Here is a 24,076-nt window from a genome sequence, read left to right as displayed (position 1 = left end):
GGAAAACATTAGACTGGATAATCTGTCATATGAGGTGACCCTGCCTCAAGCCAAGGACACTCCAGTCTGGCAAAACATCTACAGAAAAAAACAACACAGGTACATAAAAATATAAAAACAAGTCTTTTGCATTACAATGTTGCATATTCATATATTTTGTAAATTAGAAATCTAAAACCTGTCTTGTCCCAACTGTTACAATTTTACATTGTTATCATTATTATCCATTTTGATGAGTTTAATATAAATTAGCAAATGAGCAATGACGGGTTGATTTTTAAATACTACCTTATCTCTACACACAGCTTGGCGGTTTAATCAGTATGATATTTTCTTAATAACTTGATATTTAACAAAATCTCTGCATGATTGCTTAACCCCTTGACTACCTATGGCGCCGGATATTTCCGGCGCCATATTGAATTACCATATACCTTGAGTGCCAGAAATATCCGGCACAGTTAAATAGGCGTATTTGCTTCGTTTTTGTCGCTAAAAATCCCGTAATTTCGGCGCCTGCACGCAGCGCAACTAAGATTGATGTATTCCGATCTGGCCTGAATGTGATTGCGCCTCCGTACGTCCGAATATGGCCAAAATCGGAAGCAAATGTCGTGACCATGACCTCGACCCTGAAAGGTCAGGCTGATCACTGAAGCGTCGCGCTGATTGTTTACAGTTTTCAGAAGTACGGACGATCGCGAAGATGTTTATGGGGTTTTTGAAATGAAATGTTAATGTTAATGAAATGAAATGTTATTTATTGAAAACAAATGATTTATATGTAAATATGTTGTATTAACAGCAATATTCGTGAATGAAACTAGAGGAAATACAGTGTTTTACTATGAGCCAGTGAAATTTTATAGCAGCCATATTATCAATATGACTGGTCACATGACTGGTCATGTGTTTGGTCATGTGATATGTTGTTCCCTAAATTGTCTTTTTAAATATTGTGAAATATTTTTTGATAAATCATAACCATTTTAGATGCATGTTTCTGCAAGGAACACTTAAAGCAGGTGTTTACAAATATAAAATGTGTTGATTTTCAAATACAGAATCATGTCAGATGCTGATGTTTATGGTTCATTTACTCTGCCTTTTGTGAGAAAAATCTTAAATAGGTACATCTATAAATAAAGTAAAGGGTAGTTATTATTACATATATGTAAAGGCAATGCCATGAAAATTGCAACTGTATTCAAATTTGCATCATTTTATGGATTCAAAACACGTCCTGATGCTTCAAATATTCATATTCTTTGCCAACTCTGGTCACATGACGTGTCATGTGATCAGTCACGTGACCTGGAAATACAAAATTTATGTATGAAAAAGTGGAAAATTTCATGCTGATTCAGAAAATATATGGTTTATTGGTACTTACTAAATTTTTACTCTAAGCAGTGTTCATGCAATGACTACACCCCAGATTTTATCAATATTTACATAAGGGGCTGGTATATAGGAATACATTGGCCTTGGTAGTCAAGGGGTTAATATTTTAGCATGCAATATCAATGCGTATATACATAGATATTTTCTGAACTTTTGAAATAGCAGACAGTAGCTATTACAAAACTTAATTCAGACACAATGGATGTTGCATCAACATCAGAAGCTGAGCAAAGCTCTAGTTGTTTGCCAATAATGCTTAAAATTTGAGACATAGGTATGGTAGCCAACACGTTGTAAAAAGTGAACTTTTACGGAACACTCGACTTGCATAGATGTGACCTTCCTGCAGATATTTTAAAATCTATTTTGTAAATTCTTTTCTCTGCTCCACACACAATCTGTACTGGCAGTGCTCTGCAGCTTACTTGTACAGGCATACACTTGTCAACTACCACCTCCACTTCTGCTAAATCAAATTCACTGCAAAAGCGGCCATCCAACTCAAGTTGTCAGAAGCGCCCTCTTGAGCCAAAAGGATAAATTCTCTGTTCTATATGAAACTACTGTTTATGGTGGTAGGCTTGTGTTTGCCACGACTCCTTGGGTTCATCTCCATGAAGACAATCTCACTGTTAATGTGTTCAATCTTTTCATGAACATCTTCCTTCTTGAACAAGTCAGATACACCATATGCCTGCAAGGGTTGAAGAAGCAGACACATTAGCTAAAACGAAATATGTGGAAATCAAAATCTATCACAACTTTTGACAATGAAACTGCAGAGGCTCTAATATTCACAATATTGTGAATATTTTGGATAGGAATTATGCGGCTTAACTCATTGAGTTGCCTTCATAAAAAATGTCCCAATCAATTTTTTTTAGATTTTCCCCTAAATTTTGATAAAAATCTATAACCAATAAAAAGCAATGCTAATTTGGTTCAAAATTATTAACAAATTCCAGAATGTTGTACTAAATTTTGGTGGGAAAATCTACAGCACTTAAAGGGTTAATGTGTCTATGCATTCTCATCTGTACAGTAGGTCTTGCAAATGTTGGTTTTGTCAATATGTGAAATATTTTTAATAGTGTAATACAACTCAGATGTATATCAATAACATTGTTTGATCTGCACACTTCATCACAACATGTGCTGTCCAACAGCAAGTTAGGGATATTTTTGTTGAAAAGTTTGTGTTAATTCCTTGATTTTCTTTCATGCATGTGATTAACTACAGGGCCACTGCAGCTGAGAGGTAGGTCAAATCTTGAGGTACAAAAGGGGATTGATTGGAAACAGCCTACTTGAAATGGAGGGGAAATGGGTGCATTGTGAGGTGACAAACAAATTCACACCAGGAGGTAAAACAAATTGGAAAATTTTCACGAGTGAGCTGGACCTTTGACAGCCCACTTGAAATACACCAAAATAGGTGAAATGGAGCGACTCAAAACAGCTTATTTGGAGGAAAAAGAGGTTAAATTGGTTGACTTGAAACAGTACCAATTACTTGAAACTGGTCTCTTGTATGTGGAAAAAAGGGTTCCATAGGTTCACTAAACCCTGGAAGCCCTCTCTGAATGAGCAAAAATGAGTCAGTAGGGTGTCTAGGTACAACTCTCTTGGCACAGAATTGTTTCAATGCAAAACACCCTACTTTCAATCGGTAAGAAGTGGTTTCCTAAAACCTTGAGGAAAGTTAGAAATGAACAGTTACCATGACAAGCGCCACCGCGGCTCCTAAGATGAATCCGGCCAGGACATCACTCCAGTGGTGTTTATGATCTGAAATTCTGGTCAGACAGCAGAAGATGGTCAGAAGTAGCGCTATGAACTGAAGGAACGGCTTCAGAAGTCGAATGCCCTTCCACTGCATTCTGCCTTGAAGATACAACTGAAAACAGACAGACAGAGAAAGTTTGTCAAATTTGTGTTTATTAATAAACCAAGACATTTTGTTGCAACTGTTTTCTTAATAAAATACAATTGCTCCACTTTGTCTCTCAAGAAAGGACCAAAGAACAAATTGACCAGATATTCTGTGTGATACTGATGCAACTTCCAGCTCAAGTAAACATATATCCTTCAATTGCATGTGTGCAGCAATTTTTTTAGAATGAACTGGAAACATTTTTTTAACTTGCTGTCACAAATCCACCTCATCAACTAGTATTTCTAAACATTTCCATTAGTCTATACAGATTACGGTGTAATGATGCACACACATATTGCCTTTAGTATTTTTGAATTTGCAGAAAAATTGCTCTAGAATATGAAAAAACATTGTAGTGACTTACTGAACAATATACATGTACATACATTTATTGTTACCCAGGTTGAAATAACATTTTAATATTTTGAAACATCAAAAATTTCATTTTTCTGCATAATGTACTACAATTTTACGAATGAAAATGGTGAACATTTAGCAAAGATGATGACAGAAAAAAATATTCATGGATTCTATACATTTCTAGTAATATTACAAAATAAATGTCAATAGTCACTGGGTCAGCTTACATTAAAGTGACAATACTCACCACCAAATATATCATACAGTACGCTGAGAATGAGGAGTGACCAGAAACAAACGACCTCCTGAAAGAGAAGATAACACACTTTTTCTTATGAGAATTCATTCCGAATCATTCATTCATTTTGTAAATAAACAAGGTATTTTTTTGACATCTTTACATGTATGAGGACCCTGCGAAAGCTATATTTGGAGTTTTTACTTCCCTGTGTTATCAGACACACTGACTATAAAATGATCTCTCAGGGTCAAGGTGTTTGCCATTTTGTCTGAAAATTAACATTTAATCAACAGCAATATTGCAGTAGTCAGGTAGAGATGTGGGCCTGAATAAGACAAAATGAGCAAAGAAACTGCAGCACTAATCTGTCTGCCAACTGTGACAGGAAGCAGTCTAGGCACCTGTAGTGTGGGGTGGTGAAGTGTGGATAATGCCATGTTGTATGATACGAGTACATGATTGTACTATGGTGTGGTGTGGTATGTGTGCCACTGTATGTGGTGCTATACTGCATATGAAACTAATTTTCAAAAACGCAAACATGACTTGCCTTGCTTCATTTATACTGTCCACATCACTCCCTAAACAGGTAAAATCTGTGATATAGCCAACCGAGCAATTAATTTTTGAAAAATCTGGCTGGCAGACGTCGAAGAAGTGCGGTCGCAATCGTCCGATCACATTCTTTGTCATGTCGGTGATGTCCAACGTGACCGCTGCCCCAAACAGGAACATTCCGATGATCTTGTAGGTGCGGAATAAATACGGATTAATGGGAACATCACAGCAACACCGGTTGAAGCTTTTCTGGGCCAGGTATTCCAGCTGACGAGTCTTCCTGTGTACGCAGATGGTAGCTTCCACAACAATCATCTGAAATAAGGGTTGAGAAAGCAGTTGTATTAGACATACATGTTGGGTAGACTGTTGTATTACGTACACTAACTATGATATAATATATAACATTAATAATCTACAAAATGGATGTGCACATAGCTGTATAAATTTACTAGATAAAGTTTCAAGACTATAATATAAGAACACTGATCTTAATGTACCTATTAATGGCTGACGCTTGAGAAAACCAACCATGGCTGAACAAAGACAATATTCAGTGTTTGAATGAAATACAAGTCAGTGTTATGTGAAATATTCTATAGACAGAAAGGGTTTCAATTTGCTGATTGCTTCATGTATGAAGGGGTGGTGTACATACCATGTGTAGTTTCTCAGTGTTTGATACAAACACTTTCAGTTTGAAAATTGTCAGTACGATACTGTGTTCTAACAGAGCCACTCTAATCTTTCAGTCTACGGTACACGGTGCATATTATTTAAAACATCAGGTATCACTTTATTTCTACTGGAACACACTCCTGTACGTCAAGCATTCTGATCTCTAAATCCTTGGCTTAACCTACAAATTATCCTTTGACCTTTTAAAGCTGGGATGAGAACCATGTTGCAGAATGTCTGAGTGTAAAGATCTTTAAAGAATTGCTACGATGTGGCGTGTGCAGCTTCAACAATGAATTGCTTGATTTTTGAATGCTGACTGTAACATATCACATATCCTGAGTTGAAACTGACTCCACTTGACCTTTGACACTTAGTACACTGGACTACAGTGTAGACTTGAACACAAAAATTGTCAATATCAAACGTTAATGTCATGCCATTTACAAGCTCAATTTGTGTTTAATCATGCAATGTAAATGTGAAACATGCGACTCCCACTCATATACTATACTGTTGACAGAAACCTGAGATTGGTGATTTGCACAAAATCAACGCGGCGACGTTAAAGACAATATCAAATAGAATGACTCTTTCCTCACTCCAAGGGACGCATCAAACGCATGATGCAAGTATGGTTCCCACTGAGAATACACATATGTAGATTCTGAATCCCTGAGGGATCGTCTTTCAAAAATTGCACGACAATGCTCTGACTGTTTTCGTTTCCTCATATCATAATTGATGACATATTTATAGGACTATCAATGTCGGGATTTTGATTTCGCGAAAGAGATCAGACGCTGTGCAGGTATGTGGAAAGTGAGTCTTGCTGCTGCGGACTGAATGCTTACATACAGCGTGGAGATACATGTAGTGCTCTAAAACAATTGCAAAATAACTGTGTGGTACATGCATGTATGTGTAAATTGCAACACCTTTACAATATCTTTCATCCGAATTATAACAATCACCATAAATCACATGAGAGAAGTCTGACCAGCACTATAAATGTCTTCAAATTACGGCAGGTACATCATAGCTGTAAACGGTATATAAGCAATATGGAATCATCATGCAACCAAACTTACAATTAGCTCCCCCAGCTGTAATATTTTCAAGTATAATCTTTCGTATTTTCCATATATTTCCTATTTGTATGTATATGATTGCATGTTGAACACCCACAAATCCATGATGTTTAAAATGGGCCTTTACAAATGTTAGTTACTGACAACCCAACTTATTCTTGACTGGCATTCATTTGTCAAAATAACAATGTACAGTACACCACACTGCATTTTAGCACACTGTAGGGTACAAAAAGATATAGTTTTACAGACCAATAACAATGAAAGTATATTCATAAGTTTAATCTATCATTCCTTCAATTGTTAGAATTTTTCACCACAGAGGTTTGTCTCAAGATAATCTAATTAATTCATGTTTTCGTGATTATTTTTGTTGTTGTTGTTGTTGTCATGGTGTTGGTGAATATGTAATATAAACCTGAGCAACAATCATATTTTTGGACGGGGATACATATTTATGTATAATATTTGCCTTTAGATATAGGTACATGTACGTGTATTCTATAACAGTTGAATATCTGCTCCTACATGAGACTGGTTTGTTCACTTCTGAGGTGTACCAACACATAGTATTTACAGCATGCTTTTGGAGTTCAGGGTGTCTGCCTACATGTACATAGTAAATACCGGTACATGTAAATAGTTTCTTTTGCAGAAGAAAGAAGACCACAGGAGGTCTAATTCCAGTGATACTGTTACTCAGCTTGCATTTGAAATCCAACACTTGTAATCTTAATAGCTTAAAGGGTGTTTGTTAAAGTTTCACAAATCTGGAGAAACCTAAAAGGTACGACAAGATGCACACCATTGTGTACACCAATGCCCTTCTTCTTTGACTTAAATTACAAAGTCCTGTTGTGTTATTTTACAGTGAAATTTGTCAGAGTAACTTTGCCTGGGGGATAATAATTTTAATGATGGTAAAACTGCTGGGGAAGTTTACAGAATCAAAGATAAGGGCTTGTGTTTATGTCTCTGTGTTTGATTGAGAACAGTGTTTTTAGACCAGAGAGGACAAACATTGGTTTCCCATCAGGGACATCACCAGCAGAGCATGTACTTTGATTGTCCTGGACAAGATATTGAAAAAGCCACATTTTGCAATACATTTCTACCAGGTACACAATGGTAAACCAGCACAGACTTTGTTTACATACTACACTTTTCAATAAAATGTATAAATGTATAAAAAAGGAGCAAATCTGAAGAGTGTTCAATATTTTTTGTAACTTTTGATTTATTTGTAAGATTATACACTCTGCAAAAGTGAGGACAAGTGATACAACTTGTCCATGCCCCGGGTTCATGCTCACACACTGAAGTCATTTTAACCTGCGAATTATAATATGTACAACATTTCAATGTACATGATGTGGCCACTGTAAACACCCTGGATTGCTGCAGGCAACTGGAAGCTGTCAGAACCGACTTGAAGACTTTATTTGGCTCAGTCAATGATAACCAGATGACAGTGAAGTATACGCTTAGATTATGAAAAATGTAAACATGACGGTACTGTATCTGTGCATCAGGTTTAATACATACAGTTGATGGAGTGTTCACAGCACATGATTATAATTTCACAATTGATATACCTTGCACCTTGCTGGTTGTGAAACTGGGGCTTCTAGGGCCTGGATCTAGGAGCTAATATATTGAATGTAACAATACATGGTTCCAGGTTGTGTGTGAACTTTCACCTCCGGAGCATATAAAATATATCTTTACAGACAAAAATTGTACAAATATTTGCAAAAATTAACATTTTGCTAATTCTTAAGTTAATGGGACTTATTACCTTTTAAATCTTCAAATTTATACTGACATACAAATTTTGTACTTTGTTTCCTACGCATGAGATTAGTCGATTAAACACATATTGTCCAACCTAGAGGACGCCCAACTTTATTAAGTGTCACAGCTACATGTAGTTCACCCGTATCTGGAAGGTTTTGCATCATTATACAATTGCTTTTATCAGTCCTGTAAGAATTTACATCAAATTGCACACAACTGGACCAATCCTAGGAAAAGTTCTAGATGTCAGTAACACTAACAGAAACTTTGCTGAAAATGGAATTTCAAAACGATTATACTTACAAATAAGACAGGCAGTCCCAGAGAGAAACTGTAGAGCATGAGAGACGTCACAGTGCTGTCCTTGTATGGATACTTCAGACTTTCATCGCTGCAGAAGAATCCACGCTCGTATATCGGTACTGACAGAAGTCTGACAACGGCTATTGGTGCGGCAACTGTGAGGGAGTAATCACATAATGATGTGAAATGGTTAGAAAGTGAAAGAATTTGAAATGTGTCACTTGGATGTGTTTATGTTATCATATCATGTTTACCTTTTTGCATGGCTGTCGTTTCGAAGCGGTTTTCTTACCATGCCTGCACGGTATTATGTGGTTTTAACCATGAAAACTGCATCAATATGATCCGAACAAAGTTCGGAAGATGCCGGCATATTAAAACTGTCACTGTCATCTTAACATAATATACAGCATGACATACTGACCAACTAGCCCATATACCTTTATAAGGTTAAAGGTAATATGTGAAATTAAGTCTACTACCAGCATTTTTATACAACAATCACATATCAACTGTGGCACTAAGTCCCCTCATGAAAGATGTCTTGATTTTTAATGACTGACTTTTCAATTAATTTTGGGATTGGCATTGATGGCCAGATATGGTTCAAACATTTCAAATCCCTCTGAGTTTCTTAACAAACATAAATTCAGTGTAAACCGCACCTGCATCTTCAATCCCTTGGCAACAAGTTTGAACATATGTGTTAACCAAGGGGACACTGAGGTTTCAAAAGTATATTTAGAGACAGTGTCAAGTTCATAATTATACTGCATCTATAATATTGCATCTGGAAAGCCCTGAAGCCTACATGCAGCTGCATATTAAAATTAAGTTGACAATGCTGCAAAGAGCATGCATTCAATGGCCTGTCCCACTGTAACTTGACCATGTTCCTTTTCTATCACTTCAGGGTCAACACTGATTTTATGGGACATTTTCTTGATAAAAAAAGACCCTGACTTTCAATTCAGGCAGCCGACACTGGCATTCAAGAACTCACTATCACAACAACTTGGCAATCTTCAGGATTGTTATCGTAAGTTTCATTGTAGATAAGTTGAGCCATTGTCTGCAATGACCATGGCACATATGACTTTGACCTGAACCATATGGACAATAATAATGATCCCCATATTTACTAAATATTCAGCTCATGACACAGACACATCCGACTTAATTATATGCTCAATTTTTGCTCAAACATATATCTTTCTTCAAAATCTTTGTTTTCAGTTCATTGGGAATTTTAGTGTGTGTATAGATGGAAAGAGTGTATATCTTTTATTATGGTATGCTATCACAAAGAAACATATAAACATGATACTGCCTGCATTTGAACTCTAGTTCAAGGTTATGAGAAAAGCTGGTGACTATCAGAAACAGGACAACTTGACAAGTTAAATTGGGAGAGACTTGCCAGTAGTGCATTCTTTGAGAAATACTGCTGGATGCTCTACATCATCAGGGGGCTGGCATTTTTACACTTGTTGCAAACACAACACTGAAAGCCTGAAAACACTATTTAGGGAAACAGCATTTGATCATTGTTGTGGTGGAGTTGAGTCATTAATATGAAGTAGTGAAATTGCAGAGTACACAGAGTAGAAAATCCAAAAATAAGCAAAAGTGAGAATCTGTCAAAATAATGAATTCTATCTCTCTCTCCCTGCCCCCTCTCTACCTCTTTCAGGTATATGATGGCATCTGTAAAAGGTAAATATTGCTCATTACTCATTTTAATCAAACCTCACCCCAACATCTAATGAGAAATCCTTGATTCCCTGATAGTCTCTGCTGGACCAATAACATACACATAGCAAGACATCTTGTTATGAGAAAAGTCTAATCGATTCTAATAAGACCAGACTGTCTGCCTCCAGTTAGCTTTGCAGATAGAAATAATTTGTTGGCCTTCTGTACATACGATGTTGGCCTTCAGTGTCTGAGTGATGAGTATTTACTTTTTCCTATAGTAACATGGGCCATCCTTTGGTAAAGTGGAATATTTCCCCTCTCTATGCTTTGACTAGAGAGATGGAAAAGTATACCGGTAATTAGTTAAATAATCAAGTTAATGTGTGTGTTTTAGGTACATGAACAAATGAACAGAATACTTTGTTCTGAAGTCTTCCTGTGAGTGTATGTCAATGGGGAAACTCTCACCAAGGTACACAAATAACAGATTGATAGAGCATGACTCATGCCAACACATGCCCTTCCATTTCTGACGGAACCGAAATTTGCGCATTTATTCTTCAGTGCATTAGCCGAGGCAAGACCTGCAATCATTTTGTAGTTCAGTCACAACTCTTCCACATTCCAATGGTGGTTCGCCGCACCTTTTTTTTTCCCAAAATGAATGACCAACCCAGTAGTTACAGTAAAAAAAAAGCCCACTCAACCACAAAAGACAGCCACCAATTAGCGATAAATATGGCTGATGCAGAGAGTGGTGCGATACAGTGCACTCGCTCTTCTGTGCAATATAAAGCACTCATTATCCGTCACGGAGTATTGAATGTGAAAGGGTTAGAGAATGCAAGTGTCGTGGTTTATCTCATTGTGAGTTAACACCGAGCACTCTGGCTTAAAGGTAAAGATGGTGAACCATTTAAGTCTCTCAGAGCCTAAATGGGAGACACTGATCTGTTCTTGTTAACATCTCCAGTGTGGAAAGACTTGCAAACAGAACTCTAATCGAATCATGCACCTACAGTAATTGCAGATATGTACATGTAGAGTAGTTTAAGGTGGTATGTGCCTCGAAAGTGAAAGACTTAAACTTTGAAAACTTAAATTTTGCTTCAACTTTCCTATATGAAACGTTCGACCATTTTCTTATCTTTTCCAAATCAGGAAAAAAAATAAGGGCTCACTGTGCACATGTCGGTGCCAGAGAAACAAATTTAATCTAACTTACACTGATATTTGAAATTCAAAATGTCTGCCATCCCTGTACTAACTCTATTGGGAAAAATAAAATTTGCGATTTTCAAAAAACTATGATGGTAAAATTATATTTCATTCCAAGAGCTTTAAAATGAGCTCCAACAAGGGGTAAGTATTTAAAAAATTGAGAGTATGAGAATCCTCATGGTCCATTCTACCTTAAGAGTAGTATGCACAGTCACCAATCATGATGGAGAGAGACCATGATCTATATATTATGATGGACAATAAACAGTTGTAAAATCTGCATACATGTACACTACGCAATGGCAGGCTAACAATTCACTGATCAATTATTGTGCAATCTACTTTCAAGAAAAAGTGTACTAATTGGACCAAAAAGTTGATCAATTGTAAATCGAGAAATTTCCCCACAACATTGTAAATTAAATTGCTACTGTCTATATACCGTACAGGTACAGGATAACTGATAAAATTGACAATAAATATGAAATTTTTTTTATATTAATTAAAGTTTTGTCGTCTACTTCATATCAACCAATACAAATATAGATGCTATATATGTTAAGAAAACTGAATGACTACAGGGAGACGCATGAAATAGGGTTAAAATTCCAACCCAATGGTACAATTACGTGCATAGTTGCAGTCAATGAGCACTTAAAAAATACCATGTTAACAGACTGCTCCAAATAAAAAAGTCAACACACATTATAGGCATGAAGAATTAAATTAAGGTAAATATTTTGATGGTCAACATGTTATGTTACATTTCAAAGGGATGCAATATTTGAATTTCAATAGGAGTAATTGAAAACACTTTTCGGGTCAAAACACTAATCAGGTCAAACAAAGAAGATGAGACGTTTATTAAGATACGTTAAGCACCCCTGTAGGATGAATTTCAACACTGCATTTCTGCAAATTAAATTTAGGACAGTTAACGTTTGTGTATGGCATGCATTGTGGAAAATATTATTATTAATGGCATCGTGTAGAGACAGAAATTCCTAGTAATATTGTGTTACAAAAGAGAATGTTTCAAAATATTTATCAGAACAATTATTATAATTACTGTGTACCAGTACTTTGAACATCTACTCTTTTATGCATCCAAATTTTTTTTTTTTGGATTGGTTAAGATTAAATCTAGGATATACCCCATGATTAAATTTCATACTGCAATTCGAATGTACCTTATTCAAAGCTGGTATACAAATGGCTTAAAGCAATAATAAATCCCTTTCTTTTTTTCATGGCTTACATTCAGCCACTTCGGTCAAAATTCATTCACATTTTTTGTACTCACAAAAGCCTGAACAATTTAGTCATAATCAATCACACTGGCAAGAAAATTGTTAAATGATATCATCCAAGGTCAGCTTGAGGTCAAGGGTCACATGTAATATAGATTGGTACCATTAAAAATCACATGAAATATCTGTAAGTAGAAATACATTATTTCCAATAGCAATAATGACTAATATCAAATTTACTGACATTTCTGACACACATAGCAATTGCATTTTGCTTTTCTTGTGTGAAAAAACTTATCTAAATGTAAGTTTCAATGAAAAGTCAAACAAACGTTAGAAATTTTGGTTAGTTGTAAATTTCACTCCAAGTTAAAACTTTGCACTCTGCAAAAGCACTACATGTTCAGCCATACATGTATGTAGATATTGTACATTGTATCTTCAGCAATTCATAGTTTATTTGAAAGGAGTTTGAAAGGAGACTCAGACTACATGAGCTATAAAGCAATAATCATCTTTTTTGTCAGTTATGGCTTTATGGCCCAGGTGAATTCATAACTATACACAGAAATGGATCTATTTTGCGTTTGGTGGGCCAACAGCTAGAATAATAAGGTATGATGGGGGATCCGGTGGTACAATCACTAAGCTTGGTGATCTATAGGACAGTGTTGTAAGTCCAGTAGTCGTGCCACTAGGCATGGTAGTCTACAGGACAGACATGTATCCAAAGTGATAGGCCTGTTGGTCCACATGGCAGTGAATATAGTGATAAATCCAGTTACATGTAGTTCTACCAGCAGGCCCGGTGGTCTACAGGACATACAGCAAATCCAGAGATGTCATACATGTATCTACTAGAGCTGGTAGTCTGCAAGACAGTGATTATGGTGGTCAACCAAGTGGTTGGATCACTAAGTCTGATGTTCTACAGGACACACTATAATGGTACATGTAGATAGTGGTCATACCACTCCTAGCCTGGTGGACCACAAGACAGTGAATAGGATGGTTTTAAAATCCAGTGGTCCTGTGTTCACCTGTATTTAATGCATACACTACAGCAGCAACAGTATTTTTCACTCTTCTACAACACCAGAGCTTAGCTACAACAATAATGCTGGTATCAGATCTGAGACCATTGGCATATCATCACCCTTGTCCTGCTACTGTTGTTAAAAATTACTCGGTAATAAATAACCTTACACAAGACAGTTATTTTATTACATTGTATTAAAAACATCTCGACAAGCTAAAGTTACATGTACGGTGAGAATGTCCAGATAGTACAACAGCTACGCAGCAAAGGCAGTATCTCGATAATGTTACCCTGCACTTTGGAGAAATCTATTTTCAGGAAAAAATATGGAAGGTATTCATGACTCATAAAAGACAATAAATTTGGAATATCCACATATAGCTAGGAGTCTAATTCCACACTGTGAGGTCTATAAACACCTACAGAAATATGACTGTCTGAGCAATTTCCATGGACTGGAGTATTTTCAAAGTCTCCAAAGTCACGGAAATTGTGCAGATTCTATAAAAGGGTTGGGACACTGTATTAAACTGACTTTGGAATGCTAGCTTTGCTTTATCCTATGGCTATCATTAATATGTAGGTGAGGTTTCAGCTTTGTGATACTGAGGAAAGGCCAAAGAATCTGATCGATACGCTGTGTATACCTACAGAATTCATCTTATCATTCTGTGTCTGTTAGTCTTTGCTGGAGGGAAGGTTCACAGCAGCAGTGGGTGTATATTATGCCAGCCATGGTGTCCATTCTTTCCAACACAAACACTCCATGAATAGTTTTGAAATGTGATAAACCAAAGGAAAGCACATCTACTATCCTTTAAAGGGGCGATTTTTGATCTTTAAACCGAGAATGTATGCTCATTTAGTTTCATTTAACAATGCAATCACTACAAATTGGCCGATTAAACTTTCAGAAATTACCATGATCGCAGAAACATACTCGCATCGAACTTTCAAAAATTACAGTAATAAAGTTTAAATGGCAAGTTTCTACCATCATGAAATGAAAACTCCCACTGAAAGCAATTCTGTACTAATACTGTACTCTACTTAATAAAATTCTCAGCATTGATCCCATTGACTTAAATTATACAAAATACCAGTAAAATGGTATACGGTATACGGTAGTCCTATCAACGATCCCTTTCATTTCATTGTTATTGATTACTATAAATGAGTCATGATAATCTCAGATTAGGATTTGTACATGCCTGTAATCCCTGTTAGCTCTATCTCTTTGTATTTTTTTCAATAAGATGGTTTGAAGTCAAAAGCAACTTATATTATAAAATGCTTACCTAAGTGTGAACACTGAAAGTTTTTCGTACATTGGCGATGAACGCACAGCTTTATAGATAACACCTGAATAATTTTCCAGTTGCAACTCAAATACGGCTATTGCAAATATTATATGTAAGTGCCTGAATTTAATTGACCAAATCCATCACCAAGGACAGAAATAATGGCATTTTCACTGACAATTTGGATTGACAAGAATCCAAAATTTCACTCCAAAGATTGGATGCAATTTGCTTGGGTGGTAAGTAAAATGTAAAAAGATATCACCATTAAAATGGGGCTTTAAATACATTTGACATTAAAACCATATGTTAGTCACTTTTACTTTCCATGTACAATAAAAAATTTATCAAATAGGCAAATAAAAATTGGGCAACGCTCCAGGAAAGACACAGAAAATTTGCAAATTATGCCTCTTTTATCTGAACACATTTACATTTCTAAAATCAACCTCTGTTTTATCTGTGACAACTGCAGAGTAAAAAAAAACACAAATTGCCATATGCAGAGAATCTGCTCAATGTAAAGCTACAACTGTGTGAAAAAATGCACATCTAGTTGACACAGTTTCATCACCGGAGGGGTTCATGTTTACATTGTTTCCAGCCGGAGTCTTGAAATATGGCAATCGTGTGGCTTGATAATGACACACTATATATACATGTAACCGCCATGATATAAACCTGACTGCGAGATTCTTTGCAGGAGGGCCAAGGCAGTGGATTCAATTATCTCAACATGAGGAGCGTCATGCCACTTGGGTATGATATCATATATTGAATGAAATGTAAAATTTGTCAGTCATATGTTGACTTTGTAGAATATTACTTATTTTATCAGAGAGTAGGCGTGAGAAAAAGCGTACATTTCACAGCTCCTTGCCGATGAGATATGCAAATCACTTCCATTACTTACACATGATGAATCACTTCCACAACTTATGATTTTCTACTTCAACAATGGCATTCAAAACATCCTTTATATTCAACCAGGCATTTATACATATGAGAAATTACTATGGAAAACGTTTCATTTTAGTTTTACCGACCGCTACAAGACTCATGGCTTCTAAAAAGTTTATCACACAATCATATACCATTAGATGGCGATTATAATATCAACTGCCTCTGGGTAAAGATATAATATGGCATGACTCAGTATAAATTCCATCACACTAGCAGTATATCGGAAACACATGACAAAGGGAGCATCTTTCAATATCATTGCAAAACTTTTGCTACAAAAGTAAAGTTTAATTTTCTATTCTGGATGGTCGCACATTAAGTGCACGCGGGAGTATATCATGTACAAGTACTGCTGATACAACACTTTGATCAGATTTGATAGGATTTCAATCTCCTAGGTTACCAGCACTTGCCTAAATCTGCATATACCCAAATCAAAATTCTTTTCATGTGATAACTGAAGTTATCCTCGCATTAGGCACGTTCAACTATACATACTACTGAAGTTCAAGTTTCAGGTATTGAATGTGCACTGGTACTTGCTGGAGTTGAAAACCAAGTACAGCGGTTGCAGAGTATAGCTGTCCTTTGTTCAGAGGTGGAGGCACCGCTTAATCACGTTCCCCATGTAATGGACCGTGTTTTAATTAATACGCGACAGCAATATTTCACACATTTTTCGCAACCATTTTAATTATCAAACCTAATCTGCATCATGATTAATATCTTTAATCACGAAATTCCAACCTGGATATCACCTGATCATCATATCAATTATCATATCTAAGACACTTTTTCCCCTTTACACATTTTGTATCACAGTTCTACCAATTGTCTTTAAAAAGTAAAAATGTCCGTCGCTATACACATGGTTTTACTAGGGTCTTCAATAACAACAGCAAGGTCCCCTGGTAGTCCAGTCAAAATAGGGTTAGACCACCACAAATTGCAACAGAATTTTTTTTCTTCAGAATGCATTTCAAAGAGGTACCCAGAACAACATATTAAAAGTTTACTCGAATCTACCTTGGGGAAATATGACTAATTTGCATAAATCAAATATGGCGGCCACGATCCGACAAAATAACATAATTGCCATATATCACGTGTTAAACAAGCGATTTCAAAGATTGACACTCTTAATTTGGCCCAGGGAATCATTTTGGAGGTATAATCTTTCATATGGGTACTTCATTAATTTGCATAATTCCAATATGGCGGCCAACATTCCTACAAAAGACATTTTCGGTCATATATCACGTATTAAACAAGCTATTTTAGTGATTTTAAAGTTAAAAGTACATTTATTGGGCATGGACAAACGATTTTTGAGATAAAATGATTTGCATAGGTAATTTGTTAATTTGCAAAAATCCAATATGGTGGCCAACATTCCTACAAAGGACATTGTCGGTCATATACTACGCATTAAACAAGCTATTTCAGTGATTCTAAAGTTTTAATATTTTATTGGGTATGAAGATACACTTTTAGTGGTTAAATTTTTACACAAAGGCCCTTTGATAATTTGCACAAATTAAATACGGCTGCGATATTAATGCCCCATTGCTTAATAGCTTCAAATATAAATAAGAGTTTGGTATAGTTTTTAGCACTAGGAAACTATCAAGAAGAAACTGTTAAGTCCTTGGACATTTATATTTAAAATTTTGATTTTTCTATATATGACGACTATTAATGATTGTTAGTCTTCTGAATAATATATTCTCTTTCTGAATATAATGTTGGATTCATCTGTGTAGGGCATTTTTGTGATTTGTATGGGTGTTTAACACTGTACAGTGTCAAAACATGTAATCTGTAATGTTTACTTTTAAAAAAGACGTGTTCAAAATCTTTAGTTTTTAATTTAGACTGAACCCCCTTCTTATGGATGGGTGCATCTTCATAAGACCCCCTAGATGATAGGCAAGAAGTCGTCACACATAACAGCAAAAATACAATAAACACAACAAAGCTAAAAAACAGAAAAAAATGATACGACCAAAATAAAAAATGCCATAATACACACAAATTAAAACTTAGCACTATTGCAAACAATGTCAGATTCATGAAACTTTTTGGACACACAAACTAAAAAACATCTGAAAACTGCATGCTTTAGCAGAGGACAATTAATCCAAACACAGAATCCAACTATTACACAATACAAAAAAGTACATCTTGAGTCATTTTTCCAAGTGTCATTTTTCAAGATGTACATTTATGTATCGCGAAACTGTTGCCTTTGCTAAGCTGCAATTTTCAATTTTTGTGAGTTTGTGTTTTGATCAAATTTTTAAGAGTCTGACATTGTTTGCAACAGCGCTAAGTTTTCATTTTTGGTTATATTGTCTTATTTTTCTGCGTTTTATTATCTTTGTTGTGTTTATTGTATTTTTGCTGTTATATGTGATGACTTCTTGCCTATCATTTAGGGGATGTACCAAAGATGCAATCGTCCATAAGGAGGGGGCTAAGTCTAAATTATAACAGTAAACATTAAAGATTACAATGTCATGTTTTAACACTGTAGAGTATAAAACACCTATAAAATCACAACTAATGTCGTACACAGATGAATCCAATGTAATATTCAGAAAGAGATTATTATTAGACGACTTACAATCATTAACGGTTGTAATATTTTGAAAAATCACAAAATAATTAAAATTGCATGACTTTCTTTAAATCTCACCAGTAAACGCACATCAATATATACGTATTTTAATCCATTCAAAAGTCACATATGTAAGTCTACCAAATTTGCTTTATCATTCTTTTCAAAATACAATATATTTATGGAGTATTTTATCAAATTCAGATATCCCAGACACCTATTAAAATAAACTTGCATTCTTAAATGGATCGTTTTTTGTAAGTAAATTTATAGTATATTTTCCACATTTTTAAAAATAAATGTTCAAGGACTGAAGGTGGAGCTGAACGTTGCAAACACAGTTTTTTCAAAGCAATATTTCTCATCTAAGATGACAAGGAAACCCAAAGAAACTATTTTGTGAAATAAGAATGTATGTAGAAAAAATACGACAATATTATTTTTCATTATCTATCCTCATTCTAAAATGGCATGGGCTGAAAGACTGACACTAAAAAAGTGCTTAAAATCGTGATTAGCAAAACAAAAATGCCTCTAATTCAAAATGTAAGAATTTTATTGCAAAACAAAATAGTTCTTTTGTCATATAGCATTTAGAAAACATAACGTGAAAATTTCAGAAAATTTGACCCAGCCAGACTAGAGTTATATTCTTGAAATTGGGATAAAAGGGAAGCAAGAAATTGGGTGATTTGCATACATTAGCATAAATTAACCCTTCTATATCATGCAACTTACGACTGCTTGCCCAGCTAAAAGGTGAACCTAACCAATTTTGAATCTTATGTTAACAAATTAATCAAAATTGGACGAATATTTGCAAAAAAATTATTTTGAGGAAAATACGCTGTGTTGAGTGCAATGGCCTCTAAACAGTTTTTTCATAATATTCCTATCGCTAAAAAGTCAACCAGAACCTTGTTTATATTAGAAGCTATTTGTACATTAATTTGGCAGCCATATTTAAATCTGAAAATTATCAAAGAGTCTTTTAAAAACATTGAACCGCAAAAGATGTTTCTTCATGCTCAAGAAATATATTTAAACTTCAAAATGGCTGAAATAGATTGTTCAATACATGATATATGACAGAAAATGTCTTTTGTGGGTATATTGGCCGCCCTTTGAGTTTATGCAAATTAACAAAGTGCCAATGCAAATCATTGCACCTCAAAAATCATTTGTCCATGCAAAAGAAATATACTTTTAACTTTGAAATCACAGAAATAGGTTGTAAACCCTTTGACTGCTGTAATTTTTTTACACCAAAAGTTTAATGTAATATTATACCAATTTCTGTGAACATTTCTGTACCTTTATTTTATAATTTTGGACGAAATAGATCTCATTTTTCAGCAGCTATATTTTTTTATCAAAATTTTGGCAAAAAGCAGAAAACTTGACTGTGGTACACTCTATAAATTTGAAAAAAATAGACTTTGGCGCCCAAAGGGTTAATACGTAGTATATGACAGAAAATGTCTTTTGTAGGTATGTTGGCAACCCTATTGGATTTATGCAAATTAACGAAGTACCTATGCAAATCATTGCATCTCGAAAATTGTTTGTCCATGCCAAAGAAATATAATTTTAACTTTGAAATCACCGAAATGGCTTACACCCTTTGACTGCTGTAATCTTTACACCAAAATTTTAATACAATATTTTACCAATTTCTGTAAACTTTTCTGTACTTTTCCATAATTTTGGACCAAATGGATCTCATTTTCCAGCAGCTACAGTTTTTTATCAACAATTTGGCAAAAAGCAGAAAAATTGACTGTGGTACGTTTTATAAAGTTGACAAAAATAGACTTTGGCGCCAAAAGGGTTAATACGTAGTATATGACAGAAATGTCTTTTGTAGGTATGTTGGCCACCATATTGGATTTATGCAAATTAACAAATTACCTATGCAAATCATTGCATCTCGAAAATTATTTGTCCATGCCTAAGAAATATACTTTTAACTTTAAAATCACTAAAATAGCTTGTTTAATACGTGGTATATGACCGAAAATGTCTTTTGTAGGAATCTTGGCCGCCATATTGGAATTATGCAAATAAATGAAGTGCCAATATGAACATTATACCTCCAAAATGATTCCCTGAGCCAAATAACTAGTGTCAGACTTTGAAATCACTGAAATAGCTTTGTTTAACATGTTATATGGCCAATTATGTTATTTTGTCGGATGGTTGGCAGTCATATTTATGCAAATTAGACATATTTCCCCAAGGTCGATCCGAGTAAACTTTTAGTATGTTGTTCTGGGTACCTCTCTGAAATGCATTCTGAAGAAAAAAATTCTGTTGCAATTTGTGGTGGGTTAGGTGCCAAAATCTCGTAGATTGACTGGACTATGGTAAACGATATCGTCTATTTGTTTACTGTAAATTAAGAGTGGTCAGCGAAATGGTATCTCAATGAAGGTTGCGAGGGTGTGTGACCTCAGAACAAAAAAGTATTTAACGTTGTAAGTCAGTCAAAAGTTTCCCTTAGCAGTGGTACAACAAAAGGCTTTAATACCCCAGCGCTTTGTCTGAGTTGAAAGTGGTCGGTCGAGATCTGAGACATCATGGAGGAGGTAAAAAAAAAGCATTGTCTAAAGGGGACAAAAAGGAGTTAAAAAGAACTTCCCGAGCTCACACAGTACCTTAAGATTTTGTGGCTTGGTTTCGCGCACTCTGTCTGTTGTACCGATGAGTAAGAATGACTAAACGACCACGAGAAATACTGTTTGTGTTTTGAATTGGTCACTGTGGTTTACCGGTCCTTATACGCCCCTGTTTACGTAGACGAAATAATCGATCGACACCATAGGGGATTCTTGTGTACGGCAACATTCATCAAGCGAAACATTTCGCTATTCACCGATGACGCTGAAACCACGGTTGAAGGTGAACCGATACACGACGGCCGATGTGTCGTATGCATTAGAAAAGTAGGTACCGCACAGCGGCCGTAGTACATTATCGGTTCACACAAGCGACTGTGGCTGAAACCACAGTCGCTCGAGAGTTATTCAGCTCTGGGACTAGTCGCCCCATAGACGAGTATACAGAAGCGAGAAATACCTCAAGTCTGGAAACAGAACGGCTATAAAAACCACGCCATGTCACATTCCGTGTCCGATTTCACTGTGAAAATTAGCAAGTTCAACTATCATGCAACCGTCGATCGTTCCCTACCATTCTAAAAATTCATACCTGATACTTTATCTGATTCAAAAACGCTCGTTTCGTGTGATTTTCGGCCGAATTCGACGGACAACTCGCCAAAACCTGGGGGTGAGCAACATTCCGGTCACCTCGTGGGTACCTCCACTTTACTGACGTTGGCGCAGCCTACCCATGAGGGATGACTGGAATGTTGCTCACGCTTATGTTTTGGCCAGGTGTCTCTTGAACTCGGCCGAAAATCACAGGAAATGAGCATTTTGTAAGCAGATGAAGTATCAGGTATGAATTTTCGTGTGATTTTCGGCCGAGTTCAGAAGACACATCGCCAAAACATAAGGCATGAACAACCTTCCAGTCACCCCTCATGGGTACGCGGCGCTAACGTCAGTAAAGTGGAGGTGCCCAACGTCCACTGTGAGGTGCCCGGAATGTTGCTCACGCTTATGTTTTAGCGACGTGTCCGTCGAATTCGGCCGAAAATCACACGAAACGAGCGTTTGTGAAGCAAATCAAGTACCAGGTATGAATTTTGAGAATGATAGGGAACGGTCGACGGTTACATGATAGATGAACTTGCTACTTTTCACGGTAAAATCGAACATCGAAGTTGACATGGTGGCAAAATCCCTATACGAAATAGCCATTCTGTTTCCAGACTTGAGGTATTTCTCGCTTCTGTATACTCGTCTATGGGGCGACTAGTCCCAGAGCTGAATAACTCTCGAGCGACTGTGCTGAAACGGATTGTTTGAAGTGTAGTAGAGAGATCGAACTTGAAACGAGGCACCCTGAAGGCTTGTTCCCTTTAATATGCCTGCCTGTTCTCTTAATTCGGTGTTTGGCAAGGAAAGTCACGGCGCATCGGTGGTGTTTGCAAGTATGACCGTTAAATGTACGTGACAGCATGTCCATTGTGCGTGTTTCAATACGCAGTTCGTTGGCCGGCTCGGCGCGGCGGTCCGGCCTGCGCCCAGCGCCTGTCAGAATGTAAACACATCGTTCACGGTCATTTGCCGACATTCAAGAGCTCAAAAAAATGTTTTGCGTTAACCTGGGGAACTGCACTAAATCAGCGCTAAAATTTAAAAAACATCTCTAACTTACCGATACACAGCAAAAGGAGATCCAACAGAATATAACAGCATTTGCCTGCCCCCGACGCCATTTTGGGTGTGAGTACCAGTGTAATTCCGGAAGCCGTTATCTTTGTTTTCCCATGATGCACCTCTACAAGAGCAACTTCATCAAGTGAAAACGAAAGTAACCTGTTGAGCATCTGTATTCGATTACCATAAAGCAAGGCTGATGCACTTTTTAAAGCGGGCTCAAATAACTTTTCTAGTTCTATTTTACTGGGATAGTAATGTTCACTGATGGACGGAACTGTCTTGGTCGATCAATGCTAGATTTACATCAATATTACCAATCCGTGCTTTCTTTACTCCAAACAAAGCCTCTGTAGACTTGGATGCTAAATTACTCCGTGCCCTATACCGTAAATCAGAACTGGATAACAGTAGACCAAGGTAGTTGTATACAGGCACAACTTCCAATCTAAGAACCATGGAATTTAACTCGCCCCCCCCCCCGCTTCCTGTCTAAAGACAACTATCTTTGATTTACGATTCATTTTAAATTTCCATTTGCATGTGTACAGAGATAAATTGTTAAACAGACGTTGTAATTGCAGTGGTATTACAAAGAGACAGAACATCTGCCAATAATAGATTTAAAAAGTTTGATATTCGGAATGTGTTGACCAGCAAAATCATGGTGTAAGGCATTTCCAAAATCATTGACACATAAAGTGAAAAGCAAAGGTGTTAGGATACTGCCCAGTTGCACTGAAAGTTCCCGTCTGAAAATGTCTGAAATTTCTACGGGTGTTTGAATACAAGCTTTGACACCAGAATACATAGAGCGCAATGCTGTGTAAAATTTACCACGCAGGCCGACTTTTGACAATGTATACATGTAACAGGAGAGATTGATTCTGTCAAAAGCTTTCACAACATCAATTAATGAACAATATTGCCTACCATTAAGCAACATGTATCGATTAACAATAACATTCAAAATGAATCATAACCTGTAGTCGAATATTTTTTTCAGAAACCAGTTTGTTCCTCGACAAGATGATAATAAATGTTCAACCCATTCAAGTAGTAACTTAACAATAGTCAGCACAAGAGTTATTCCTCTGTAATTATTAACATTATCTCTTGATCATTTTTCATGAAGTGGTATTACTGTACTAAATAAACAACCCAGCTATTTGGAAACAATCCCTTGTCAATTATTTTGTTTGGAAAAAAAAGAGGTTCTTTAAAAAACGGCGGACTGCTTTTGAAAATTTCTAACGACATTCCGTCAATACCTGGAGCTTTACTGGCTTCCGTGTTCTTAATTTTCAACAGTTTCCGAGAGTCTTTA

General features: G+C 36.1%; 2 protein-coding genes across 3 annotated transcripts in view; one reads left to right on the top strand and one right to left on the bottom strand.

Annotated features, from left to right (window-relative positions):
- Positions 1 to 1,654: 1,654 nt before the first annotated feature.
- On the bottom strand, positions 1,655 to 22,902 carry LOC139138489 (phospholipid phosphatase 1-like). The gene is made up of 6 exons (XM_070706882.1): positions 22,748 to 22,902; positions 8,369 to 8,523; positions 4,492 to 4,814; positions 3,948 to 4,005; positions 3,125 to 3,301; positions 1,655 to 2,098 (listed from the first exon to the last, which is right to left on the bottom strand). The coding sequence occupies exons 1-6, from the start codon at positions 22,806 to 22,808 to the stop codon at positions 1,955 to 1,957; spliced, it is 918 nt and encodes a 305-aa protein (XP_070562983.1). The 5' UTR covers positions 22,809 to 22,902; the 3' UTR covers positions 1,655 to 1,954.
- Positions 22,067 to 24,076, top strand: part of LOC139138488 (zinc finger protein 26-like) — a 28,245-nt gene continuing 26,235 nt past the window's right edge. For both annotated transcript variants that reach the window (XM_070706881.1, XM_070706880.1), the window contains exon 1: positions 22,067 to 22,163. The gene's annotated coding sequence lies outside the window, so the exon portion shown is untranslated. The remainder of the gene's footprint in view (positions 22,164 to 24,076) is intronic.

Source organism: Ptychodera flava, chromosome 8, assembly GCF_041260155.1.
Source record: "Ptychodera flava strain L36383 chromosome 8, AS_Pfla_20210202, whole genome shotgun sequence".
Classification (NCBI taxonomy): Eukaryota; Metazoa; Hemichordata; class Enteropneusta; family Ptychoderidae; genus Ptychodera; species Ptychodera flava.
This window is presented reverse-complemented; position numbering and strand designations above follow the sequence as displayed.

Coding starts and splice junctions, on each gene's coding strand:
- LOC139138489 (XM_070706882.1), bottom strand. CDS start 22,808: ATGGCGTCGGGGGCAGGCAAATGCTGTTATATTCTGTTGGATCTCCTT. Junction 8,524..22,747: donor TCTCCTTTTGCTGTGTATCG/GTAAGTTAGAGA, acceptor ACTCCCTCACAG/TTGCCGCACCAATAGCCGTT. Junction 3,302..3,947: donor ACTGTATGATATATTTGGTG/GTGAGTATTGTC, acceptor GTCTGTTTTCAG/TTGTATCTTCAAGGCAGAAT.